At 35.4% G+C, this 12,526-nt stretch overlaps 1 protein-coding gene across 1 annotated transcript; it reads left to right on the forward strand.

Annotated features, from left to right (window-relative positions):
- The first annotated feature begins 4,464 nt into the window (after window positions 1-4,464).
- Window positions 4,465-5,614, forward strand: LOC142230657 (uncharacterized). The gene is made up of 2 exons (XM_075301293.1): window positions 4,465-4,794; window positions 4,862-5,614. The coding sequence occupies exons 1-2, from the start codon at window positions 4,792-4,794 to the stop codon at window positions 5,534-5,536; spliced, it is 678 nt and encodes a 225-aa protein (XP_075157408.1). The 5' UTR covers window positions 4,465-4,791; the 3' UTR covers window positions 5,537-5,614.
- The last annotated feature ends 6,912 nt before the right edge of the window (window positions 5,615-12,526 follow it).

Raw genomic sequence — 12,526 nt, forward strand, 5'->3', positions numbered from 1 at the left:
ATCAAAATCCTGTGTCAACGAAAAATCAAATTTCCAAATGTATACCTTATTTGAAATCTCATTTTTATAAGACAAATGACATTTAAAATCTAATTCAAGTGCATGAATGAGGTATTGGACTCGACTACAAATTGAAATTATGCTTTGTTTTAAATCAAAAAAAGTTTGGTAGTTAAGTTGAATCACTTAACTATAAGGACAAAACTTCGACATTGAACATTTTAACGACTTTTGGACAAGCAAAAAATCTTTAAAATCTCAGAGAAATGCGTCTTGTATGCTAAGCAAAATTTCCATTTGTATTTTAAAGACATAAAATCTTTGGCCTCACATTTTTTTTACTAACGAAATCCCCTTAAAATTGCATTGCTCTGAAAAGAAAACTCTTCTTTCAGTGTAGGACAATAATATCAAAATCAAGAAAAAATTAGCTTTAAGCCTACTGACATGCCCCGATGTAATATGCAAGCAATGATTGACTGACAAAAAACAATCAAGTTTTATCAGCAATGCCCTGGGGCGAAGCATAATATGACAAATATTTAAATCTAAAGCCATTTGTATCCAATTTCACAAAAGTGCATTTATGGTTTATCGGTCGGTGCATTAGAGGGATAGGAAAATTTGAGTCATGTTTACAAGTTTTCCACTTAGTAGTATGACTATATTTGCCCAAATCGAAAAACATATAAATCGGGGCTTTGTCTAAATCTGAGACGACTAAATATGACATAAGTTACTAAAATGTTAATTTACTCTCTGCAGGGCTGTGGAGTCATAGCCGGAGTCTGAAGATTTTGCTGGCGTCGAAGCCGGAGTCGTAAAAGTTTTGCTCGAATCCGGCCACACTGTAATTTTGAGAACACTTCATATTTTTGTATTTATACAAATATTTACGAAAATTTGATTCCATTGAGTTCTTCTATCGATCAATGACTGTAATTCCGTTGCAACTTTCAATGATGGAGATTATTTCAAGTTTTGTAGAAGATGAGCTAAATCGATCTATTATGACATCCACCACCATAAAATTCTATTCGTAACATTTCGAAATATCGATTTTATTTTTTTAAACCCACCGCCATAGACTGCACTAAGGGTAATTTGACCCATTTTCTGACAAAAAGTCATATTTTGCACTTTTGTTAAAATTTAATAAAAATGACCGTAAAACTCAATTTTCTAACAACCGAGTAATACGTGATTATTACGTCGTCAAAATTATTGTTTACGAGCAAGGCGTTAGAGGCAGCGATTTGTTCTAAAAATGTTAAAGAAAATATAATAATACAATTTAAATGTGGAGAATAAAAGTGATTGTAGATTACAGGTAAGTCGACAGATTTGATTTTAATTTTTGATTTAGTGCGAAAAACTCATTATTATACCCTCCATCATAGGATGGGGGTATATTAACTTTGTCATTCCGTTTGTAACACATCGAAATATTGCTCTAAGACCCCATAAAGTATATATATTCTGGCTCGTGGTGAAATTCTGAGTCGATCTAAGCATGTCCGTCCGTCCGTCCGTCTGTTGAAATCACGCTAACTTCCGAACGAAACAAGCTATCGACTTGAAACTTGGCACAAGTAGTTGTTATCGATGTAGGTCGGATGGTATTGAAAATGGGCCATACCGGTCCACTTTTACGTATAGCCCCCATAAAAAGGGACCCTCAGATTTGACTTGTGGAGCCTCTAACAGAAGCATATTTCATCCGATCCGGCTGAAATTTGGTACGTGGTGTTGGTATATGGTCTCTAACAACCATGCAAAAATTGGTCCATATCGGTCCATAATTATACATAGCCCCCATATAAACCGATCCCCAGATTTGGCTTGTGGAGCCTCTAAGAGAAGCATGTTTAATCCGATCCGGCTGAAATTTGGTACATGGTGTTAGTATATGGTCTCTAACATTCATGCAAAAATTGGTCGACATCGGTCCATAATTATATATAGCCCCCATATAAACCGATCCCCAGATTTGGTTTGTGGAGCCTCTAAGAGAAGCATATTTCATCCGATCCGGCTGAAATTTGGTACATGGTGTTGGTATATGGTCTCTAACAATCATGCAAAAATTGGTCCACATCGGTCCATAATTATATATAGCCCCCATATAAACCGATCCCCAGATTTGGCTTGCGAAGCCTCAAAGATAAGCAAATTGCATCCGATCCGGCTGAAATTTGGTACATGGTATTGGTATACGGTCTCTAGCAACCGTGCAAAAATTGGTCCACATCGGTCCATACTTATATATAGCGCACATATAAACCGATCCCCAGATTTGGGTTGCGGAGCCTCTAAGAGAAGCAAATTTCATCCGATCCGGCTGAAATTTGGTACATGGTATTGGTATATGGTCTCTAGCAACCGTGCAAAAATTGGTCCATATCGGCAAATAATTATATATAGCCCCCATATAAAACGTTCTCCAGATTTGACCTCCGCAGCCTCTTGGAGGAGCAAAATTCATCCGATCCGGTTCAAATTAGGAACGTGGTGTTAGTATATGGTCGCTAACAACCATACCAAAATTGGTCCAATCACACAAAAATTGGTCCATATTGGTTCATAATCATGGTTGCCACTAGAGCCAAAAATAATCGACCAAAATTTTATTTCTATAGAAAATATTGTCAAAATTTTATTTCTAGAGAAAATTTTGTTAAGATTTTATTCGGTTCATAATAAAATTTTCATCATTGTCAAAATTTTATTTCTATAGAAAATTTTGTTCAAATTTTATTCGATTCATAATCATGGTTGCCACTCGAGCCAAATATAATCTACCAAGATTTTATTTCTATAGAAAATTTTGTCAAAAGTTTATTTCTATAGAAAATTTTGTCAAAAGTTTATTTCTATAGAAAATTTTGTTAAAATTTTATTTCTGTAGACATTTTTGTCAAAATTTTCTTTCTATAGAAAATTTTGTGAAAATTTTTATTTCTATAGAAAATTTTATTTCTATAGAAAATTTTGTTAAAATTTTATTTCTCTAGAAAATTTTGTCAAAATGTTATGTCTACTTTGTCAAACTGAATTATATACGTATTGGATCGATCTTTTTGATTTAATATATACCACGTATGGACTTACATACAATTTAGAAGATGGTGTTAGGAGGTTTTAAGATACCTTGCCATCGGCAAGCGTTCCCGCAACTTAAGTAATTCGATTGTGGATGGCAGTGTTTAGAAGAAGTCTCTACGCAATCCATGATGGAGGGTACATAAGCTTCGGCCTGGCCGAACTTACGGCCGTATATACTTGTTGTGACTTAGCCTCAAATATTTTTTTTCATAAACATGCGATTGGGATAAGCTTTATAAAGAATGGCCGTGTTTTGACTATCAGAGATATGTTAATTTGATCATTTTGAGTTTGAGGTCGTAGGCGACCTTCGTTTGCAGTATAATAAATAACCAGGGCTGTGGAGCCGGAGCCGGAGTCGGAGTCTTGAAGTCGGAGTCTGAAGATTTTGCTGGAGTCGGAGCCGGAGTCGTAGAAATTTTGCTCGACTCCTACTCCGGCGAAACAAATTTTGAAAAACACTTCCTATCTTTGTAACTAAAGAAATATTACGACAAATTAGATTCCATTAAGGTTTTTAATCGAACAACGAAAAACGAAGTAATGGATTTCAGGCCATTCAAAGTGTATTTTATGAGTGAAATTTCACGGTGCTATAAAAAGTAGGGTTTACTAGAATATGGGCTGAATTGATCAATTGTATTGTCTATTTTTTATATATTAAAATATCGATGTTTGAACCTATATGTACTCTTCATAAGAGGCAATTTGGACATCTTGTTATAACTACAAAGTCTTTGATAAAACCGAACGCGCAAAGAATAGAGAAACAAAGTACCTATCGAAGACAGTAGAAAATGTAACGGAATTGCTAGTTCGTGCAGCTTCGGTATCAGCTCGAGCACAACATAAAGCAGATATGGCAGTGGTCCCCACACAGACAATTGCTAGTCCAATAAGAGCTTGCCAGATGAGAAAATTAGCTCAAACTGTTGATAATAACCAGCCACTTCGCTTTACTGCAAAGATGAGTGCCGAATATGGTGTGTATGGGTACATGTTTTGGTTTTATCCCCATATAGAGCGATCTCCCGATTTGATTTCTGCGCGTCTATAGACCCCAATTTTTATACGATTTGGCTGAAATTCAAAAGGTAAAGGTATTAAACATTCCAACTTAAGATTCGTTAGAACATTTGTCTCGCCCAAACCCATTGTGCTACATAAACATGTATAACAAACTTGTTTTCACAAATCATTGACAGTAAACTCAGAAACTAGTTTAAATCATAATTTAGACTGACACATTTCATTTTATGGAGGGAATACCATAACAAACAGACTCAACAGAATCGTAGCCATCAAACAAATCCCCATTAAAATCCTAAACAACCATAAAAGATGAATTTCATTATTTCAATAGCTTTTACAGGTCACCGTCTAGGGTTCGATTGCTACAGTTATGGTGGTGCGATTAGTGGAAGAATTCATGGGGAAACGTGCTAAACTTGGGGAGTTCCTAACCCAATGGTGATGATTAAATCATCAATCATACTAAAAATGGACAGGCAAAAGAGAAGAAAGTTTCTAATTCGCATATGTCGATTTGGACAAATTAATACAGTTTAGAATGGAGATTTGACCAAAGTAAGACACAAAAGCAATGAAGGAAAAATATAAAAAGATGAAGACCAAGAAGAAAGTTTTTAATGTAAATCAAGGTGGCCTAGAGAAAAGTTAAACAGAATGGTAAGTTCATTGGAGAATTGGAAGAAATGGTGCAGTTTTTTAGATTTTTCCCATTTTTTCTTTACAGTTGACCAGATTTTTTGTGTTGGGATTGTTGGTGGCATTCAGTGCTGCAGATGTTAAGGAATTAAGTCGCGATTATTTACCTCCCAAAGTGGAATCGGAAGCAGCCCCCGTTAATCGTGAATATCTTCCTCCAGTAAAAGTGAGCCTTCAAACTCCCGAACTTGAGCAGGACGATGTTGAAGACAACAATATTGAAGTGCCGTATGTAGTAGCATTCACTAGACAAGCTCCAGGTTTCCCTGGTGGCTTCCCTGGCGGCTTTCCTGGTGCATTCCCAGGAGCTGTAGGTTTCCCTGGAGCAGGAGGCTTCCCAGGGGCTTATCCTGGTGCATACCCAGGAGCTTATCCTGCATATCCCGGACTCGGAGGACAAGGATTCCCCGGTCAAGGCTTCCCCGGCCAGGCATTTACTCAACCCGGTTTCGGTGGTCTTCCCGGCCAAGGTTTCGGTTTCCCCGGTCAAGGATTTGTTAATCCCGGTTTCGGTGGTGGTTTCCCTCGACCCGCTGGAGGATTCCCCGGTTTCGGAAATTTCTTCTCGGAACAAATTAATGAAGGAGGTAATGCTGAAAACACAAATGAAAGTGCTGACTTGAATTTACGTGACGCCCCTGAAACTGAATACGATAGCAACAATGGTGGATATCTTTACAATAAACCAGCAAAGAGATTGTGAATCAAATGATTATGAACGTCCGATCTTGTTAGGCATAATTTGGTGTTAATAAAACCGCTTTTGTTTTTACCAAAACAAATTGAGATGATTAAAAAAACAACCAGATATACAATAACAAAACAAAACAAATTAACGTTGTCCTCTTTTTATTACAAATTTCTATTGAAAAAAATTGTTATGCAAATTTAAAATTTGTTCGCCTTTCTTGAACTTTCATTCAAGTGGTGTGCTGGTATTTTACCCAAAAAAAGTTAAATTGTACCGTTTAAGCAATTTTTGTACCACTTAGAGGCAGGCTAATGTGTGTGTGTATGTATGTGTGGTGGCTAAATAGTTTTCTCAAAATTGCACAGTGGGGAAATCGAGTGCGAAATTATGTCACATAGGTATATAATTTTGGTTTGTTAAAAAGGAATCTCTTGATTATGTGTTGACAATAGAGTTTTTTTCCCCGAAAATTTCGTTCCCTCTCTACCAGGAATCAAGTGCGGGAATTCTTCGATTTTTTGCAATATTTCACATAATATTGTATTACCAATATCATAATAACTATGATTTGGCACCATTTCGTTGCTTCAAACTTAGTGGAGAATAATTAGGAAAATATTTTAGATAAAATATTGCAATTTCCAGATAGATAAAATATTGCAATAACATCACGTACCAAATTTCAACCGAATGGGAAGAATTTTGCACTTCCAAGGGGCTCTGTAGGTCAAATCTGGGGATCGGTTTATATGGGGCCTATATATAATTATGGAGTTGCATGGGAGTTTGAGGCCATATATTAACACCACGTACCAAATTTCAACTGAATCAGATGAATTTTGGTCTTCCAAGAGGCTCCGGAGGTCAAATCTGGTGATCGGTTTATATGGGGGCTATATATAATTATGGACCGATGTGGACCAAATTTTGCATGGTTGTTAGTGATCATATACTAACACCATGTTCCAAATTTCAGCCGGATCGGGTGAAATTTGCTTCTCTTAGAGGCCTCGCAAGCCAAATTTGGGGGCTATACGTAAAAGTGGCCCATTTGCAATACCATCCGACCTACATCAATAACAACTACTTGTGCCAACTTTCAAGTCGATAGCTTGTTACGTTCGGAAGTTAGCGTGATTTCAACAGACGGACGGACGGACGGACATGCTCAGATCGACTCAGAATTTCACCACGACCCAGAATATATATACTTTATGGGGTCTTTGAGCAATATTTCGATGTGTTACAAACGGAATGACAAAGTTAATATACCCCCCATCCTATGGTGGAGGGTATAAAAATACACAAAAATAAAAATTTTGGGCTACTCAGATAGAAAGTTTAGATGTTAAAAAATGTAATGTGTCGGATATATAAAACAAATATAAACTGTCAAATATTAGGACGGGCGGAATTTTAAATAACCACTATCATACAACAGATGACAGGAATAACTGGACAGTTACGAATATTGTTTCTATAGAAGGAAAAAATGGTGAAACATCGATTTATAAATGGTCTATCAGTTATGGACATACACATTATGGAAGCCATTAATTTAATGTAAAGAATTTCGAGTGGCTTTGATGAAACAAACTTTCTCCCAAAAGATCGACTCAGAGTCACATTGGCAAAGGTGTAATTTAAAATTACAGCTTCCAAGGGCATTGGGTGTATATGAAGATTTTTCAAGTAATTATGCACGGCTATCTCAAAATCTGGACCGACGGGAAATTTTCGCATTTATTTATGGATCTCAAATAACTCTAAATTCAACATTTCTGACAAATCATATGAAAATTGTAGACTGGGAAAAACGTCTTAAAGCAAATCGGAAGATGAGTTTATATGTAGGTACTATATGACAAAATTGTCCGGGAAAAAAACCAATCTTCGAACTCTACATGTCTGCTAAAAGTTCAGAACGTTAGGTTCTTCTGCTATATTGGCTTAAAATTAGACTTTTATTAAGAGATAGGGTAAAAAATCGATATTTTAATATGTTAAAAATGGACAATACAATTGATCAATTCAGCCCATATTCTAGTAAAACCTACTTTTTATATCACCGTGAAATTTCACTCATAAAATACACTTTGAGTGGCCTGAAATCCAGTACTTCGTTTTACGTTTTTCGCTTAAATACCCTAATGGAAACTAATTTGTCGAAATATTTCTTTAGTTACAAAGATATGAAGTGTTTTTCAAATTTTATTTCGCCGGAGTCGGAGTCGAGCAAAATTTCTACGACTCCTGCTCCGACTCCGACTCCAGCAAAATCTTCAGACTCCGACTCCTCAGCCCTGCACCTTATTCTCCTGATTTAGCTCCCAGTGACTTTTACTTGTTCCCAAATCTAAAAAAATTCCTTGCTGACAAGCATTTTACTTCAAATGAAGATGCAATTACAGTTGTAAACCACTATTTTGAAGACCTTGAGGAAAACTATTTTAATCGAGGGATAGAATTGCTAGAAAAGCGTTGGACTAAGTGTATTGAAGTTTCAGTAGATTATATTGAAAAATAAAAATATTTTTTAAAAACTACCCAGCAAAAACTAGGTAACCACATTTCATTACAATTGACATTACCAGGAGTAAAGCTGTCATTACACGTTGCATTACATTGCGGCGAGTTATAATGACTAACTTGTAATGACAAAAATAAATACTTCTCGGTAATTTTCGAATTGTTATTCTCAAATTTTTAGGCAGTTGTAGTTAACGAATTAATAAAATAGAATAAATGATGGTACCATTAGGTATAATTATTCACATAATCGACCACTTACATAACAAATCAAAAGGAATATGTAATGTAACGGTAATTCTGAAAAATGTTCCGTTAAGAAATTTTTTATCACAAATATTTCATAATAATTGTGTTTAATGACATTATCATATTATTTTTTTATACCTCATTCACATTATGCTTCCAAAATGCGCTTAAACTAAATTTCAAATGCCATTTGCCTTATAAAAAAGAGACTTAAAATCCACTTTTAGTAGATTTTGAACCTTATATGAATTGGCTATTGGATATATTATAACGTAATTCACGAATCCAACCCCTTAAGTAACTTACATTTATTTCTATTTTAAGTGTGAAAATAACTTGCGTGTAATCTTATTTAGATTTTTTATACCCTCCATCATAGGATGGGGGTATATTAACTTTGTCATTCCGTTTGTAACACATCGAAATATTGCTCTAAGACCCCATAAAGTATATATATTCTGGGTCGTGGTGAAATTCTGAGTCGATCTAAGCATGTCCGTCCGTCCGTCCGTCCGTCCGTCCGTCTGTTGAAATCACGCTAACTTCCGAACGAAACAAGCTATCGACTTGAAACTTGGCACAAGTAGTTGTTATTGATGTAGGTCGGATGGTATTGAAAATGGACCATATCGGTCCACTTTTACGTATAGCCCCCATATAAAGGGACCCTCAGATTTGGCTTGTAGAGCCTCTAACAGAAGCATATTTCATCCGATCCGGCTGAAATTTGGTATATGGTGTTGGTATAGGGTCTCTAACAACCATGCAAAAATTAGTCCATATCGGTCCACTTTTACGTATAGCCCCCATATAAACGGACCCCCAAATTTGGCTTGCGATTGCTCTAAGAGAAGCAAATTTCATCCGATTCGGCTGAAATTTGGTACATGCTGTTAGTATATGGTCTCTAACAACCATGCAAAAATTGGTCCATATCGGTCTATAATTATATATAGTCCCCATATAAACCGATCCCCAGATTTGGCTTGTGGAGCCTCTAAGAGAAGCATATTTCATCCGATCCGGCTGAAATTTGGTACATGGTGTTGGTATATTGTCTCTACCAACCGTGCAAAAATTGGTCCACATCGGTCCATAATTATATATAACGCCCATATAAACCGATCCCTAGATTTGGGTTCTGGAGCCTCTAAGATAAGCATATTTCATCCGATCCGGTTGTAATTTGGAACATGGTGTTAGTATATGATCTTTAACTACCGTTCCAGAATTGGTCCATATCGGTCCATAATTATATATAGCCCCCATATAAAACGTTCTCCAGATTTGACCTCCGGAGCCTCTTGGAGGAGCAAAATTCATCCGATCCGGTTCAAATTAGGAACGTGGTGTTAGTATATGGTCGCTAACAACCATACCAAAATTGGTCCAATCACACAAAAATTGGTCCATATCGGTCCATAATCATGGTTGCCACTAGAGCCAAAAATAATCTACCAAAATTTTTTTCTATAGAAAATTTTGTCAAAATTTTATTTCTATAGAAAATTTTGTCAAAATTTTATTTCTAGAGAAAATTTTGTTAAAATATTATTCGGTTCATAATAAAATTTTCATCATTGTCAAAATTTTATTTCTACAGAAAATTTTGTCAAAATTTTATTTCAAATTTTATTCGGTTCATAATCATGGTTGCCACTCGAGCCAAAAGTAATCTACCAAGATTTTATTTCTATAGAAAATTTTGTCAAAAGTTTATTTCTATAGAAAATTTTGTTAAAATTTTATTTCTGTAGAAATTTTTGTCAAAATTTTCTTTCTATAGAAAATTTTGTCATACAATTTAGAAGATGGTGTTAGGAGGTTTAAGTTGCGGCAAGCGTTACCGCAACTTAAGTAATTCGATTGTCGATGGCAGTGTTTAGAAGAAGTTTCTACGCAATCCATGATGGAGGGTACATAAGCTTCGGCCTGGCCGAACTTACGGCCGTATATACTTGTTGTTTATTTATACAATATTCGTTTCTATTTAAGTAGTTCTCCTATTACAGAATCACTCGCCATATTTTGATCCATTGTAATCGGCGATAGAAATCAATATTTTCGAGATTTGGTTGGCTGAGACAATAAGTGGCTATTTTGCAAACTTTGGTGTATCTACGAATAAGTTATTACATATTAGGTGATTATATACTTTAAATGCACTACTTATTTTATGGCCGAAAGTATGCCTGGGGAGAAGTACTTTCCTTCTAGGACATGCTTATGTAAATGTAATCCGAAGCGATGCCAATTAATAAGTGGTTATTAATTTTTAAATAGGCATACCTACAAGATTACCGGGTAATGAGAGTTTTTGCTGGGTAACTATTCTCTTTCATTGATAGGCTAAGAAGTTTTCGAACCGCCTTCGTAAATCGATCAATATACATAATATTCGGGGCTTTGTAGAAGAACAAATTGATACATGGTGTTACTATATGGCCTCTAACATAATTTTTTTGGGTCATATCGGTCCATAATTACTTGTAGATTCCTATATATACCGGTCAAGAACTGAATTGGCTTATATAGGTTTTTAAACTACCTTTTTGTCTAACATAGACCCCACATGCGGTCGCCTTAATTTTGTCCACATTTGGGAGGTGTCCAGCTATGAGAGGTTAATTTTGATGTGTTAATATAGCAAACGTCTCTCGATAACTGTCCAAGTTCGAGAGGTGTCGGGTTTTCAGAGTGTTCAAGATTGAGAGGATTCACTGTACCTGTCAAAATTACATTGTTTACGTTTTCTAACGATATATTTAGAACATCGCGTGTAAGATTATAGTCGTTTGTTTACTGTAAATAAAGTAAATAAAGGAATATGCAACTAACCAAAAAATTTTGTTTGAATTACTCTTTATTAAATTGTTTTCACATCCTTACAGGACAGGAAAGTCAAGCAAACTTCCTTACAGCGAAAATCAAATGGTAAACGATATTTGTATTTGGGAAGCGTGTAGTACACTTAGTAAGCCTTTATAACAGTGGGTCACTTTACTTAACATTTGCATTTGCATAATTACAATATGTTTGAAAAATTATTATAAGAAAGTTGTTGTGAAGAAGGACAAATCAGTCACTTATGATGATTTCTATTATTTTATTATACCCTGCGCCACACTGTGGAAAGGATAGTAAAACGAGTGATTGTTTTAAGAGCTATAGAAAATGTTTCAAAAAAGACACAAAAGTCAGAAAAATGCATGACAAATTTATTAGAAACGATCGTACGGTTCATATAATTTAATTTTTGAAGGATATTTTATGCAAATGTTCACCGCGACTTCGCTTAGTCTAATTTGGCATACTCTTTGCAATAGTTCGTCCGGTATCTTATAAATAAATGCTTCAATGTTGCCTTCCAAAGAGTCAATTGAAGCGGGATAGTCTGTATAGACAGGAGGTTTAACAGAGCCTCACAAAAAAATCGCACGACCTATGCGCCCAAATGACCGAACTCGCTTCTCAATAACTCCATCGCTATGCGTTCTGTTTCTATGCTCTGAAAAAAAGCATGCTCAGTTCCAAAGAGTTTGTCTTTACTCTAATGACTTTGGTATTGATTCCGAACCAAAGAAGCGTAGAATTCAAGTAAGGATACTTTTAAGACACAATTCTCTTTTAAATTTGGGTTTTGTGTACTTCATTGTAAGAAGCAAAGATTAATTTTTCGATTTTTTTTCAGTAAAAAAACGTATTTAAAATAAAGTGTTGAAAACATGTCATATTTTTTGAACACTTTTGTGCTTGATTACAAATCAAGATGTAAAAAGGCAACAAATTCAAAGACAATTTAATTAACTTTAAAGAATTTTCCAAGTTATTAAAGTCAAGTTGGCCTTAATCCAAAAAAAGTTTCTTTCACGTTATGATACCCATTTTTAATTCCAACCAGTTTATTATAAAGACAAACCGACTTCATTGAAAAGTTGATCGACTTTTGGGCAAGGACAAAAACTTTGTATCAGAGAAATCCGTCTTCTATGCTAAGCAAAATTCGCATTCGTATTTTAAGGGCATGCAATCTTTGGTCTCACGACAATATTTTTTTGCAATGTGGCACTGTCTTATTGAAACAACATGTAATGTAAATCAAAAACTTGCATTTTTGACATACACACTTAGGTTACGATTGGCATCATCATTGTAGAAGCACGGTCCAATGAACCCACCAGCCCATAAACCACACCAAACTGCGTGTTTTTCGGATTGCATTGG

Source organism: Haematobia irritans, chromosome 3 (assembly GCF_050003625.1).
Source record: "Haematobia irritans isolate KBUSLIRL chromosome 3, ASM5000362v1, whole genome shotgun sequence".
NCBI lineage: Eukaryota > Metazoa > Arthropoda > Insecta > Diptera > Muscidae > Haematobia > Haematobia irritans.